Source organism: Sorex araneus, chromosome 1 (assembly GCF_027595985.1).
Source record: "Sorex araneus isolate mSorAra2 chromosome 1, mSorAra2.pri, whole genome shotgun sequence".
Taxonomy (NCBI): Eukaryota; Metazoa; Chordata; class Mammalia; order Eulipotyphla; family Soricidae; genus Sorex; species Sorex araneus.
In genome coordinates, this window is record NC_073302.1 from 419,288,098 (window position 1) to 419,302,374 (window position 14,277).

The window sequence follows — 14,277 nt, forward strand, 5'->3', positions numbered from 1 at the left end:
CCCCGAGTCAGGGGAGCAGAGAGCTGCTGTTGGCTGTCTTGGGGTAGCCCAAGAGTTTCTGCCGTGGAGCTGACAGCGCCCCCGCGAGGGTCTAGGAGCCCGGAGGTGGGGGTGGGGGTGGGTTGGGGGTGGGGGCGCTTGGCTCCGCCCCCCCCCCCAGCTGGGTCTCGGGCCGGCGCCGAGATGCCCGCGGGTCCCCCCAGCTCCGGGCCGCGCTTGTAGCTGCGTCTCGCTGGGGGCTGCGCGCTGGGGTCCCCCGCGCTCCAGACTGGGTGTTTCCTTCCGTCTGAGTTGAACCCACCATCCCAGAAGGGATCTGGGAAACTTGGGTGTTTTTTTTTTTTTTCTGTTTTGGCTTGTTTTTGTTAGTTTCTTTCCTTTTCTTCTTTCTTCCTGTCTGAAAGGATGGAAGCGGAGTAAGTACATAGAACTTTGAACTTGAAAGGGAATGAGCCCAAGACCAGCCAAACGCTAACGTGTCCAGCCAGACCGTCGAGTCCCTTTTTCTGTTAAAAGCCGTGACTGCTTACAGGAAAGTGGCAATTTAAAAAAAAAAAGAAAGAGATGAAGGCAAGCTGTTCAGAAACTTGGAAGGCTGCAAACGGGACGGCTTGAGAGCCCGAGGAGGAGAGGAGGGACGCTAGGGCGCACTGGCCAGCGTCCAGCTGTGCAACAGGCGCGCTGGCTTTTAACCGAGTGCGTTCTTGGACGCGGTTTGCCGGCTCCAGCTTGACTTGGGTGTTGTTTTCTCTCTCGTCCAGGGAGCTGCAGGATGGTGTAAAATAAGGCACTCCCGGAAGCCACAGTTTGGCAGCCCGGGGCGCACACGCTCACTTGGAACGATGATGATTCTTGTGCTGCCTCTTCTTTAAACCCAGGCCAGCCCCTGGGGCAGGGGCATCCGTGGAAGGGCGGTCACTAGCCGTGGCCTCCGACTCTGGGGACCTCTGATGCTTGGGCATGACCCATCGGGAAGTCCTTCCGCGGGACTGGAGCGAGCCTGATGTCCGAGGAAGATGTGGGGAAAGAAGAGAGACACGCATTCTTCATGCTGACAGTCACCTCGCTGCTATGACTTTCTGGACGACGTGGACCGCGGCCAAGGGCAGCTGAACTGGACATGGTCTGTCGTCCAGGGTTCCTCTGTCGTCGGCGATTTTGCCCCCGGCCCTTCTTGGTGGGCTTGGTAGTGGCAGTCTGTCTTTTCTACCAGACTCTGACCCTCCGAGGGACAAGGAAGCTCGCAGCCTCGGTCCCCCGGGCTGGCCCCCACACACCCACCCCGACTCAGGCCAGAGGCTGCAAGCAAAGTCCCTCGCTGGACAGACCGTGCTTCCCTCTCCCTGTCAATGCAGAGGAAATCAGAAAGGTAAGGCTGGCGTGACCACTAACCTTGACATTTCCGCCAGAGTTAGCGGTCTGCCCCGCGCTGTCCTTTCCTACAACTAAAATTAACTTCCATGAGGTCTGAAAGGGATCCAGAGTATACACAGCCCAGGGAGTGACCTTTTGACAGTGAGACACATGTTCGCTGAGAGTCTTAGCCTTTCTCTGGGCTCTTAGAATTTCGCTGCATTTCAGTGGAGTGGAGACGGTTCAGAGCCGCCTCCCCCCAAAATATAAGGGAATCTAAGAGATCTGGAGACTCAGAGTTCAAGAACAGACCTCAGAGATTCACCACATTTGATTAACATTGAAGATTCCTTTCCTTGGCAGTTAGGATGAGTGAACGGACTCAAAATCTTCCAGCGTTCCATCTGGTAGTTGGTTATGTTGGTTTCTCCTTGGTGAACACGTTTTGATTGCAATAGATTAATTGCTGAAAAATATTAATATAATAGTTTTACTTAAAGCTCTGACACATTTATTGCTTATAGGAGTAGGGAAATATAGATTATTCTGTTCGTACATCATTCTAGTTAATTTTATTAGTTTACTTATCCAGTGTTGGAAAAAATATAATCTACATGCCCCCCAAATTGTCACACTGAATTATACCTCTCAATTCTAACCTATCACTGAAATGATGACCTTTTAAATAGCATAATTAAAGAACGAGGAAAATTTCAGACATTTTTCATGGCAAAGTCTCTGTATTTTCTTTTCTTTCCTTACCCTTCCCTTCCTTTCTCTTTCTCTTTTTCCTTTTTCTTCTTTTTTGATGGGGGACACACCCAGTGACACTAGGGCTTACTCCTAGCTCAGTACTCAGGGATCACCCTGGCGGTGCTCAGGAGATCAGCAGTGCCTGGGAATGAACCTGGGTCAGCGGCAGGAGGGCAACTGCAGTACCCACTCTACTATCTCTCCAGCCCTGATTTTTATGTTATAGTAAGTAGTATGTCAAGATCATTTAGGAATCGACACATTTTCTCCTATACCTGAAGTAGGTTTAGGTAGATCCTATGAACAAGGGAGTTGTTTAAAACGGAATTTCCTATTGAGTATCACTCGATCACTGGCCCCTCTAGCATCATCACCTTCTTGCTTTCAAAACTCCTTTGCCTAACAACCCTTGCAGCTCATGAGGTAGGTCACGATTGGCATCATGTTGTAAGCATTTCTCAGCCAGGGCCTGTATATCCTCCTGGGGCCCCCGTGGTTATTCCAAAGGGGCCACAAGTTCAATTAGGTCAATAGGACATGGCAGGAGGCTAGGGGACCAACAGGATGGGAGTGCAGGCCACATGTCTCACACTGTGACGAGGTGCATCCACCTCGTTCAGAGGCAGGAAAGGATTCGCACTGTGCAAACAGATGCTATAAATAAAAGTGAATGCACAAATGTAATAATACCCCACAAAATCACAATCTTAAGAACGCATTTAAATACAAAATAGTTAGAGGCTAGAACAAACAACATAAGAAAAGCTATAAGTGACTCCTTCTCTTAGAAATAATGTCTCATCTAAAATTTTCTTTTTCAAAGTGAGTTTGTTGGGAATCCACACCCAGAAGTGCTCAGGGGACATGTAATGCCACTGGAGCCACACCCTCTGTCCCTAGAAACGTATGGACCAAGAATTTTGTTATGCCAAAGCAATGGATACATAGCATGGAAACACTGGTAGATGAAATTCAGCTGCAAGTGTGACTTGTTATTAAATGCTATATAGTAATGTGATCATGTATACTACTTTGTTCATTTATACTAACATTAACTTTTTCTGCATTCTGGGTTTTAAGTACAACTAATTTATGATAGATGTAAACTGTGCCTTTGGAAGCCACCTCTGATTCATTTCCAATGTTGATAAATATAATCTTTTAAAAAATAATCAAGGCTCTTTTTTGCCCTTTATATTTCTAAATAGAATTGTTGCTAAGAATTTCTGACAAAAATATTTTTATTTAATAAAACTTACGACATTTTTTTTTTCACTGCCTACTTGATTTTGATGACTGCTTTTGCATGGAACTAAGCATATGTTAACTGTTATTTGTAGGCTGTCTCAGAAAATTCCATTTCAGCTTTGGATCTCCTGCTACTTATAAACCATCTGAAACTTATTGGCTGCTTATGTAAAACATTCATTCCAGAATTTCCTTCATAAAAATTGCCAAACACATGATGATTTTTTCCCAAATTATTCACAGTCTTAACTGTTTTAGCCATGTGCAAAACTTGAAATTCTCAATTATACTTCAATGGATTTGAAGGTCAGTGGATTTGAAAAATGAATTTCCATGTATCTGCCAGATATTTCTGTTTTTTCTTTAAACTTGTCTCCACTATTGATTTAGAACCACTTTTTAAAATTTATTTATGTATTTATTTTTTAGAGAAAGGAAGATAAAAATAAAATTCATAGAAGCTAATTGCAATCAGAGAGTAGTTGTAAGATACGTTCCAAACTGAAATCAAATAATAATTCTGTTTTGAAGAGTTAACATTTTTTTTCAATAATAAAAGTGACAAAATAAGTGCAGTTGGAGTCAGCGTCAAGATGATTTTCAAAGCAGTTACTTCGGAAGTTCATGTAAAAATAATTGGCAGGGGGTTTGGAGAAATAATACAACGATTAAGGCATTTGCCTTGCATGTGGTCAATCCAGGTTCAATTTCTGACATCCCATATGGTACCCGGAGCAGCACTTGGAGTAAGTCCTGAGTGCAGAGCCAGGAGTAAGCCTTGAGCATCAGGTGTAGCCCCTAAACAAAACAAAACAAATTGTAACAAAAATAAACTGGCTCTGGAGGGATAGTACAGTGGATAAGCCACTTGCCTTGTTGCAGCCAATGCGGTTCAATCCCCTGCACTACATAAGGCCCTATCAGTACCTCCCTTGTTTCTTATTGAGCACAGAGATAGGAGTAATTCTTGAGCACTCCTGGGTGTGGCCTAAAAGCATTTTCTTTAAAAAAAAAAAGAGAAAAAAAGAAAAAGATGCTATGCTACATACACTTTTCCTCAAGATCTAAAATATAGTATTTACAAATTTAAGAGAAGAAATTTTAGAGAAGCAGCATGATTTCTATGCTAAAAATTTGGTTTTATTAATACTTTTACTGGAAAAACAAAAATATTCATGCTGCTAAAATTTCCCTTATTTGTATTCATCCTTTAAATTATTTTGAAAGTTATTTGAAAAAAGCTGATTTTGACATACGGTTCGTGGATTCCAGGAAACATTTGAAAGTATAATATGCTTATCAAACCCAGGCATTTTATGTGAAATATTGTGTATGTATATAAAAGCAGTTTTATAGTAAAATTAGAATCCCTTCAGATCAAAAGAATTATTAAGATACATAAAAATGCTTAAAAGGCAATATGTTTAAACATTAAACTAACTACCCCTCCAGGAAGTAGAAGCTATATCTGTACTTATAAAGCTAAAAGGGGGGAGGGAATCTTAATTAAAAAATCCACCTGAGAACACTTGAAAAGGCACTTCAAATAATGCTACAGTGTCTAGAGGGATAAAAGTCAGCAACCAAATTAAATCCATAGAATTTTTCTTGAATCCTAGTTTTCATACTTTTATGAATAAACAATAAATATTTCCCAGTCTTTTTTGGATGTAGTTGCTGCGAATAGAAGACCTTTTGTGGATTGTCAACCTAGAAACAAAAGTAGCAGCAAGTATTGGAAGGTAGCTGCTCGCCCTTTACCTCTTTACATTTGGGATCTGGTCAAATGTCTAAAACTTTTTCGTTCTAACTGAGCTCAGTGTATAGCATATGCCAACTTTCCGCACTATGGAAGTACTCTCCTTCACTCGGGCAGATTTTTATTCTGTTTTCCATTCCAACTTCCAAAGGACATGGCTAAGCTGATGTACTATTGTCATTTCTGCTGGTTTTCTCCCAAAATAAAGTAGCTTGAATTTTGGCCGATAATCTGCTGAGTCTCAACATTAATTCCGTTTAACATACAACTGAAGATAGTTGCCATTGTCTTCACTGAAGTAGGTCACTCAGAGTGATTTTTTTTTCCTTCTAGAATCTAACACTTAAATATTTCATAATTGAGGAAACACGGGAACTTAGCAACACAATGGAAGAAAATCTTCTTAGCATATGCTCCTGGAAGGCAAACTTTGCTATTTGGGGAACACATGGATATTCGCGATCAGCATGTGTTTCTAATTATCTCCTGTGGATGCAAAGAAAATGACTGCTTCTTTGCTGCTGGACAATTTATTCTCTGCTGCATTTTGACTCTTCATTCTCCTTCAGCAACTTTTCTCTCCCATTCCTCTTTCCCAGAACTGAGCCCTGGGTCAGTGAAAATAAATATTTTTTTATTTAAAATACATCAATATTTAATTTGTGTCTCCAATAGTGCATCTCTCACATTGGAAAAAATTAAAGTCATTCACGTGGCCGACCTGGGTTGGATTCTTCCGTCCCTCTCAGAGATCCCGGCAAGCTACAGAGACTATCCCGCCTGCACGACAGAGCCTGGCAAGCTACCCGTGGCGTATTCTATATGCCAAAACCAGTAATGACAAATCTCACGATGGAGATGTTACTGGTGCCCGCTCGAGCAAATGGATGAACAGTGGGATGACAGTGCCACAGTGCAGTGCTACTTCTTTATATAAAACAGAATATGGTGCAAATACTTAGGAGGTGGAATTCCAGGCCACAGGGGGAAGGAAGAGAACAATTAGAAGGATCCAATATTGGCAGACATATCCAGAGAAGTTGTATTAAACTACTGAATCTCAGAACAGGCACTAAAGAGTTGACAGGGTTAGAGTTAGTGTAAGAAATTCATTTCCAGGCCTAACCCTTTGGTGAGACTTGTTTATACTCTGTTCAGGTAGTGTTACTTGGACTGTGGGGGTAGCCATTGTGAAGCAAGGGCCTTTGTGGGTGCTATCCTGCCAAGATGTAGTATTCTCCCCCTTTTGATCTGTACTGGACATAGGAGTTCCTGGTTTCTCATGGCCAAGGTCAAATCATTGTCCATGATTTGTAACCACAGTGATAGTGTGAGGTAAGGTGATGCAGTTTGTGCTAACTTTTCTTTCGAAAAGCCACAGAAAATGTCTAAATATGCTCCTGTTCTTGGAACATGGGCTCACTTTCTTTAAAGGAAATGATGATCTCACTGAGATATGATCTCACCGAGAACACTGATCTTCAACTGAGAAAAAAAAAAACCTCACTTTATGTTTCCCCTTTCTCCTCCTCTTGCCTTTCTTTTATTTTTCTCATTCATTAATATTTGTTGAATAATCTATACGTTCCAGACACTGTACTAGAAAATGATCACACAGAAGTATATTACGAGACAAATAACTATAGTGGTGCTAGGAAATCCAAAATATTAAAACAAAGTGTTAAAAAGATAAAAAAAGATAGGAGAAAGAATAAAGTATTACAGGCAGAAAATGTTGCACATTCAAAGAAGAATTTAAATAACTGGGTGCTTTTGGGACATTTAAATTATTTGCTGTGTGCTGTGTGTGTGTGTGCATGCGTGTATGGGTGCGTGTCTGTGTGTGTGTATGTGTGTGTGTGATATGTCGAGGTTTTCAGAGAAGAAAGGGAAAATACAAATAGATCAGATACAGTGTTCATCCATGTCTGATGTGGGCATGACAAGGATATTTAATTATATCTAGCCCAAAATGGCATGAATAAATTTATATCTTAGAATGTTCTAGGAAGCACAGGAGGATTTATAATTGAAGGTAGGCAGATTGATTTGGAATTTTTCTTTTTGCCAAATCCTACTCTTATGTTCCATTAACACCCTCTTTCAACCTGTTTCAAAACTTGTTCTAGAGTTACTCTCAATTAGTTATAATACTGCTATTCGTATCCTTTCATCAAACCATCCTTTATGAAACTTCTCTTTTGTTTTCTTGAAACTTCTCTCTTAAGTGACTCTGTGTCTACTATTAATAAAACAATTTGTATTCAATATATATCCTCCCCTAAATTATTTTTCACTACTGGGCAAAAATTTCTTGAAACTTCACCTTTAAAACCCATGATTATAACCTCCTGAGTAGCTTGTGGTCTCATTTCATACCAGATTTCTTCTGGTGCTAAAGTTGACTTAACCAGGCTTATTTCATTGGATCATTGTTTTATATTTTCCCTTGTGATTGTGGTAGTTTTACTTATTGTTAACTTTTCGTCCTTGTGTGGAGGTTTGCAGAGAAGGAAGGCAAGTAACTCATCATGTATAATTCTGGCTTGAAACTTGCTCTTGAATCCCTAGACCTGCTTCTCCCTCTTTCTGTTACCTTTTATGGAGTAGAATCTAAACTTATGAAATCTCTGATAATTTTCTTTTAAAATGTTCTTTTCCAGGGGGCTGGAGCAATAGCACAGTGCGTAGGGCGTTTGCCTTGCACGAGGCCGACCCAGGTTTGATTCCCAGCATCCCCCCATATGGTCCCCTGAGCACCGCAAGGAGTAATTCCTGGGTGCAGAGCCAGGAATAACCCCTGTGCATCACCAGGTGTGACCCCCCACAAAAAATGTCCTTGTCCAGGGGCTGGAGCGACAGTAGAGATAGTACAATGGTAAGATGTTTGCCTCGCATGTGGCCCACCCAGATTCAGCACTGCTATGTGTGATTTCTCAGTGCAGAGCCAGGAGAAGCCTCTGAGAATTTCTAGGTATGGACCACAAGCAAATTTAAAATTTTTTTCTTGTCCAAATCAATAATTTCTTTTGATCTCTGTATCACTGTATCACTGTCATCCCATTGGTCATCGATTTGCTCGAGCGGGTACCAGTAATTGTGAGACTTGTTTGTTACTGTTTTTGGTATATCGAATACACCACGGGTAGCTTGCCAGGCTCTGGCCTGCAGGTGAGATACTCTCGGTAGCTTGCTGGGCTCTCCGAGAGGGATGGAGGAATCCTTTTGATCTCTATTTGCATAAATGGGTATTCGGACTTTCCCATACTCCTGAAAACATGGCTTTTAAAACTTTAGAATCGCCTTTGATATTTCTTGTGTATATGAGTTTAAGATTTTTATTTGGCTTTTGTTTGTATTTTGGGGTACCTCACCTAACTATGCTTGGGACTTACTCTTGGCTCTGAGGTCAGGGGTCACTCCTGACAGGGCTGAGGGGACCACATGGGGTGCCTGGGAATTGAACCCACTTGGCTGCCTGCCAGGCAAGCTTCCTACTTGCTGTTCTATTGCTCTGGCCACTCAGGTCTTTATTTGATAAGTGAAGAAAATTAGTTTCTTCTAAGAACAAAAATGCCAGCCTCAGAATAGCAGATCACATTTATAATTATAACAGGAGTGGGATCATTTTTTTTTTACTATTTCTATCACATCTATTTTATCTGTTGATGTTGTGGATTAAGTTGTATCTCCTGCTCTCAAAAGATAGCAATGAAATAACGTTGAATTCCTAATCCCCAGTGCCTCGGGATCTGAGTATGTTGGAAAATACAGTCATTGATAAAATTACTTCCAAAATAAGTGAGAGAAAGAGAGAGAGAAAGAGAGAGAGGGAAAGAGGGAAGGAGGGAGGGAAAGGGAGATAGATAGATAGATAGATAGATAGAGAGAGAGAGAGAGAGAGAGAGAGAGAGAGAGAGAGAATGGTGCTGCTACTACCTTGATTTAAGGCTTCTAACTCCCAAATTTATGAGATCATGTTTCTGTGGTTTTAAACCTCGATTTGGGGTGCATTATGGGACAGTCTCTAGGGAACACATACTATTGAGGAGGCTCGAGAGTTAGCACATGATCTTTGGAGTCAAGTTAATAACATTGGTTATATTACTATCTTCTAGATATTTACTCACCCCTCTAGGATTTGTTTTTCTGACCTGAGATAATGTTGGTATCTTCACCTTGTAAGGCAAACATCAGGCTTCGCTGAGGCTAATACTGGGAAGCATTAAAAATAACCTGACTCATAGCAAGTTCTCAATAAATGTTGGCTATAAAAAATTATTATTAGTGTCCTGGAAGATTTGCTCATCTCTGTCGTTCCTGAATTCAATAAAATTTGGTCTTCACAAAGTGGGTGAGCACTGACTAATTGTAGCAGTGAATCTTAAGGATTTGGGTAAAGTACATCTGAGACAGAAGCCTATTCTAGTGTACCCCCCAGTCTGCCTCCCACCTATTACTTTTTGACATAAACTAAGCCTTCAGAATCAAGGCAGAATTTACATGATCCACATTTAGGTTGTTTATCAACGTCTTCAATTTGGGCTGATTCTGTGTTATCTCTCTCTCTCTCTCTTTCCTTTCTCTCTCTCTCTCTCCCTCTCTCTTCCTTTCTATCTCCCTCCCTCCCTCCCTCCCTCTCTCTCTCTCTCTCTCTCTCTCCCTCTCTCTCTCTCTCTCGTATGTGTGTGTGTGTGTGTGTGTGTGTGTATGTGTTTGTAAATGCTCAGATCATGTCATGTGGAGAGATACATAGAGAAAAATGGAAAAGTTTAAGATTTTGGACCTGGAACAAATATGCACTAATTGTTTACTGTATGTGTTTTTACTTTATTCTTATATTGTAAGCTCCTTAAATGCAAGGACTTTATGGGGATTAGAGATAGAGTAGCAGGGGTTAAGGTACGCCCCTGCACACAATCAATCCTGTTTCAATCCCAGATGCCACCTGGAGTGACCCCAAGCATAGAGCCTGGAGTCAGCCTTGGGGATGCCAGAGGTAGGTAATCTCCCCCTTACCATCACCCCTCCCCACCTCCAAGTAAGGGCTTTGTTTGACTTTCTCCTTATTTTTTTTATATTTTATAAAGATTTTGTTCTTTGGTTACTGGTGCCCACTCAAGCAAATTGATGAACGGGACAACATTGCTACTATATTTCTATTACCAAAAGAGTATCACATATATAATGAGTACCTGAAAACGATGTAGTCAACAAATGAATAAATTAGTGAATCAGGAATTCAAGGTCAGAGAATTAAGCAGAGTTTAGAGAATGGAAGAAACTCATTTTCTCACTGTTTTCTCTTTCCTAGCTAGACTCTTGGATACTACACTCCATCTTTCTCCGGTAGCAACTCCCAGAGAATTGTTTTGTGTGCTTTTTCTGGTTCACGCTAGCCATGCTACCATATTGCTGTATTGAATCAGCTACATTTACCTATTGGTCCTGCTCATTTGTGTGGGATTAACACATTATCCTGTGAATGTTCTCAAGCACCTTAAACACAGCAGTGTGTCTTTCTACTTCCCATTTCTCTTGACTTCTTTCATCACTATCATTTATACGACCGTGAAATCGAGGCTATCCTCTCTTTCCAGTAATTTCCATTTCTTAAACAAATTGATTTAAAAGAAGAGTGAACTTTCGATGTTACCCTGTTGTTAGATTATAACTAGACTTGAAGGTTAGGATTTAAAAATCATCATCTAAGTACCATGATCCAGGTTTTGAAGGCTCTCGGGAGAAACTGTCAGCATGCTAATGGGACTCATCCAACTTCCATAGAACTAGTTGGGTTGCCTGATGAACTTGTGGGTTTCTCTGAGAGAGTTGATTAGGGCTATGTTAAATTTCTGTAATGAAATATGCTCATGGGTGAAAAACATGTGTGCACTGAGAGAATTTTAAACAAATTCAATTTTTCTTCTTAGATAAATTTTAAAGAAGGCTCGAGAAAACTCATTTTAAAATAAATTACATTAAGTTTACTCTAAATTTTGGAATTCATTATTTTATAGGTGGCATTCTTGTTTGTTGAAGATAGTATCACCAGCTTTTTCTTCTTTCTGCCTCTAAGCAGTTCTGTTTCTTGTTTTCACTGAATTTGAAACTCACATAAGATAAACCCTCTCAAATGGGAACCACTAGATAATGCTGCTATTATAAAAAGTGATTCCACTTACCAGCTCTGAGTCTCAGGCCTCTTTGGGTGAAAGAAATGTCTGGGTTTTATTTTTCCCTTTGGTTCCCTTTGGATATTTTTTCCAGGGAGACTTTCTCACCAAAAGGATGAGCTCATATTCTAAAATAGTATTTGTATTCTCAAACAAAAATGGACACCATACTTGGACATTTGAAAAGTAAATAGTACTTTGTCAACTTTTGTACTTTCCATAGATTTGTTCAAAGTGAAAAGCCAAACATCTTGGCTTATAATGTCAAAGCTTAGAAAAGTAATGTAATGATAAAAGATGTGCTATGTTTTCATTGTATAAAGGGATCTTTAAATTATTATATATAAATTAACTGATGGAAGCTAAGGGAATGTATGGTCCAAAAATAACAACTAACCCAAAGTAATTCACTGTCATCCCATTGCTCATCGATTTGTTCGAGCAGGTACCAGTAACATCTCTCATTGTGAGACTTGTTTTACTGTTTTTGGCATATTGAATACACCACGGGTAGTTTGCTAAGCTCTGCCATGTGGACTCGATACTCTCGGTAGCTTGCCAGGCTCTCCAAGAGGGGCTGAGGAATTGAACACGGGGCCCGCTGCTTGAAAGGCGAACACCCTACCACTATGCTGTGGCTCCAGCCCAATCCAAAATTATTATTAAGAGCAAATATCTCTAGGCATAGCCACGTTATCTATAGGAAGGCTTCCCTCCTTTCTTGCTGAAGCCCCCTCCCTGTGTGCTTATAGTGCAGCCCAATCAAAGGCACTTCAAAGGAGGAGCCCCAGAAATCTGCACATTGTTTCAAAGAATAAATCTAATTATCTCTAGAAAGACTTCTAGCCTTAACCTACTTACGTATATTGAATAATAAGTCTAATAAGAGGCTAGGTATATTGAGGAACAAACAAGGGTTTGGGGATATAGAGGTTCTACCTGCATTTGTTCATTGTAGGGCAGAGGTAAATTTTACCTAAACTTCTGAACTCTCAATCTTATTATTGGGAAATGGAGCTAAGCTCTGCTCTTTTGATTTGGTTGTTTAGTTTTGGTTTGGTTTCGGGAACACTTCCCTGCAGTGCTCTGGGTACCAGGTAGAGCCAGGGATCAAACCTGGTACTCCTGCATACAAAATCTAGAGCCCAGATTTTGGTGCAAGTTCCCCAGCCCCTCGGCTCTACTTTGGAAAGCTAAATATATGTCTGAGAATGCCAAGCAAGGTGGCTGGCCAGAGTTAGTATCCAATTAACTTTGGTGACTTTCCTGTCCTAGAGAGGCTGAGTTAAAGCTCTGACCTCAAAAACACACACTCTAAATAACTAAAATTTGCTTCTAAATGCATGTGAGTATATGTACTTTTGATCCTCAGCTTCTAGGCTTTATTTATTCCATATTCAGGCCAATGTTTAAGGCATGTATTCTATGTTTAAGGCATGTATTCTGTGGTATAATGGCATTCACATTTCCTCCTTGGCCTCTCTAAATGCCATCAGATGCATTCCATTAACTTCCAGGGTTGTGCTCATTTTCTCTCACCCAAGAAAGGTTCAACTATGAGGAGAGGAAATGTAGTGCATCTTCCTTGATGTACAAAATAGAAATTATTTTAAAAAATTTATATTATAATTCTCTTAATGACCAATTTCTTCTGCATACCATATAGCTGACCTTGACAAGTTGTCATTGAAATCTATGCCCTTAGGACATTCTGACCCTGTGCATGTGGCAGAGACATCTAGGAAAAAGTAGCCAGTTCTGGATGGAAGAGTCAGCAATGAGCCTGAGGATAGGGAATACTTTGTGGGGAGGAAAGTAAAAAGGAAACTTAGATGCCTCTTGTTTGCTTTGGCATGAGAAAAAGTGGATGATGTTGGGCTGGCGGTACCGACTTACTGGAAGCCTCCTTAACCATCTGTCAAAGGTGCTTTTATGAAGGAGAGGCACCTGCTCTTACACCCGACTCCCCTTCTTTGGGTAAAAGTGATAAAAACACCAAAGGGGATCTAGTTATGTGCTGAGGAGTTTAGTGACCATGATAAGCAATTCCTGTGGGCTTTACTTTCCTAGACTGTGGCATAGGGGTGGAAATATCAGTTATAGATATATGGTGGGATCCAAGGAGGCACTGCAGCTCAGAATGCTTAGAAAAACACTGATAGTGTAAAAGGCAGGGCATTAACAACTTCATGTGTTCAGAGATAAATGACCACATCTTAAACGTCTGAAGAGTTTGAGCAATAATCAATTTGAATCAAGTAGCACTAAACCAGAAGGGGTTAGGAGTACTCCATCAACAGTGTGAGGAAGAATTTTTATAAAGAAAGGGTAGAAGTGAAGACAGGGAATTAAATGAGCATAGTGCAGTAGCTATATTTTATTATCTTATATATATAGTATAATAGTATAATATATAATAGTATAATATAATATAATAGTATATATATTAATTATATAATGCATACCATAGCTTGTAAGCCATAGTCAGCTATGTGATGTGATTGGCTGGTTATACTTGGTTATCCCTAATTTTTTATTTCATAACCATGAAGCAATAACTGGCTTCATTTTGGTTGGCTTATATGAACTGCTAAGGCATTAGAGCTGCATCAATTTAAAAGCCTCCTTCCTTAATTAATTTAACACGTCCCAGTGGATAATAGGAAAATATTCTCATTGCATTTGTTGCCTCTTGAGGGAAAAGAATGTATATGCGTATGAAACATTAATGTGAGCTTTAGGGATACTCTTTTTTATTTCTTATTATAGTTACACAGTATACAAACATCAAAATTACACAGTTATGTTTCAAAATGCCACTGGCGTCCGAAATTGTGCTGTCACAACTGAGTTTCCTTTGATGTTTCACTGTTTCTTTAACAAGTAATGGGAAGTATAATAGCATTCCAATAGTTTCAGCCCTAAGCTTAGTTTCTTCTCTGGTGGAAAAATCTAGCTTTAATTTAGCCCAAATATATAATGGTGCTA

At 40.3% G+C, this 14,277-nt stretch overlaps 1 protein-coding gene across 2 annotated transcripts in view; it reads left to right on the plus strand.

Annotated features, from left to right (window-relative positions):
• Window positions 1–247: 247 nt before the first annotated feature.
• CPED1 (cadherin like and PC-esterase domain containing 1) overlaps window positions 248–14,277 on the plus strand; it is a 320,153-nt gene continuing 306,123 nt past the window's right edge. The window contains exons 1-2 of one of the 2 annotated variants that reach the window (XM_055138503.1): window positions 248–416; window positions 762–1,369. In XM_055138503.1, the coding sequence (XP_054994478.1) occupies window positions 1,121–1,369 (249 nt within the window). In that variant the 5' untranslated portion in view covers window positions 248–416; window positions 762–1,120. The other variant, XM_004602249.2, reaches the window with a different exon arrangement.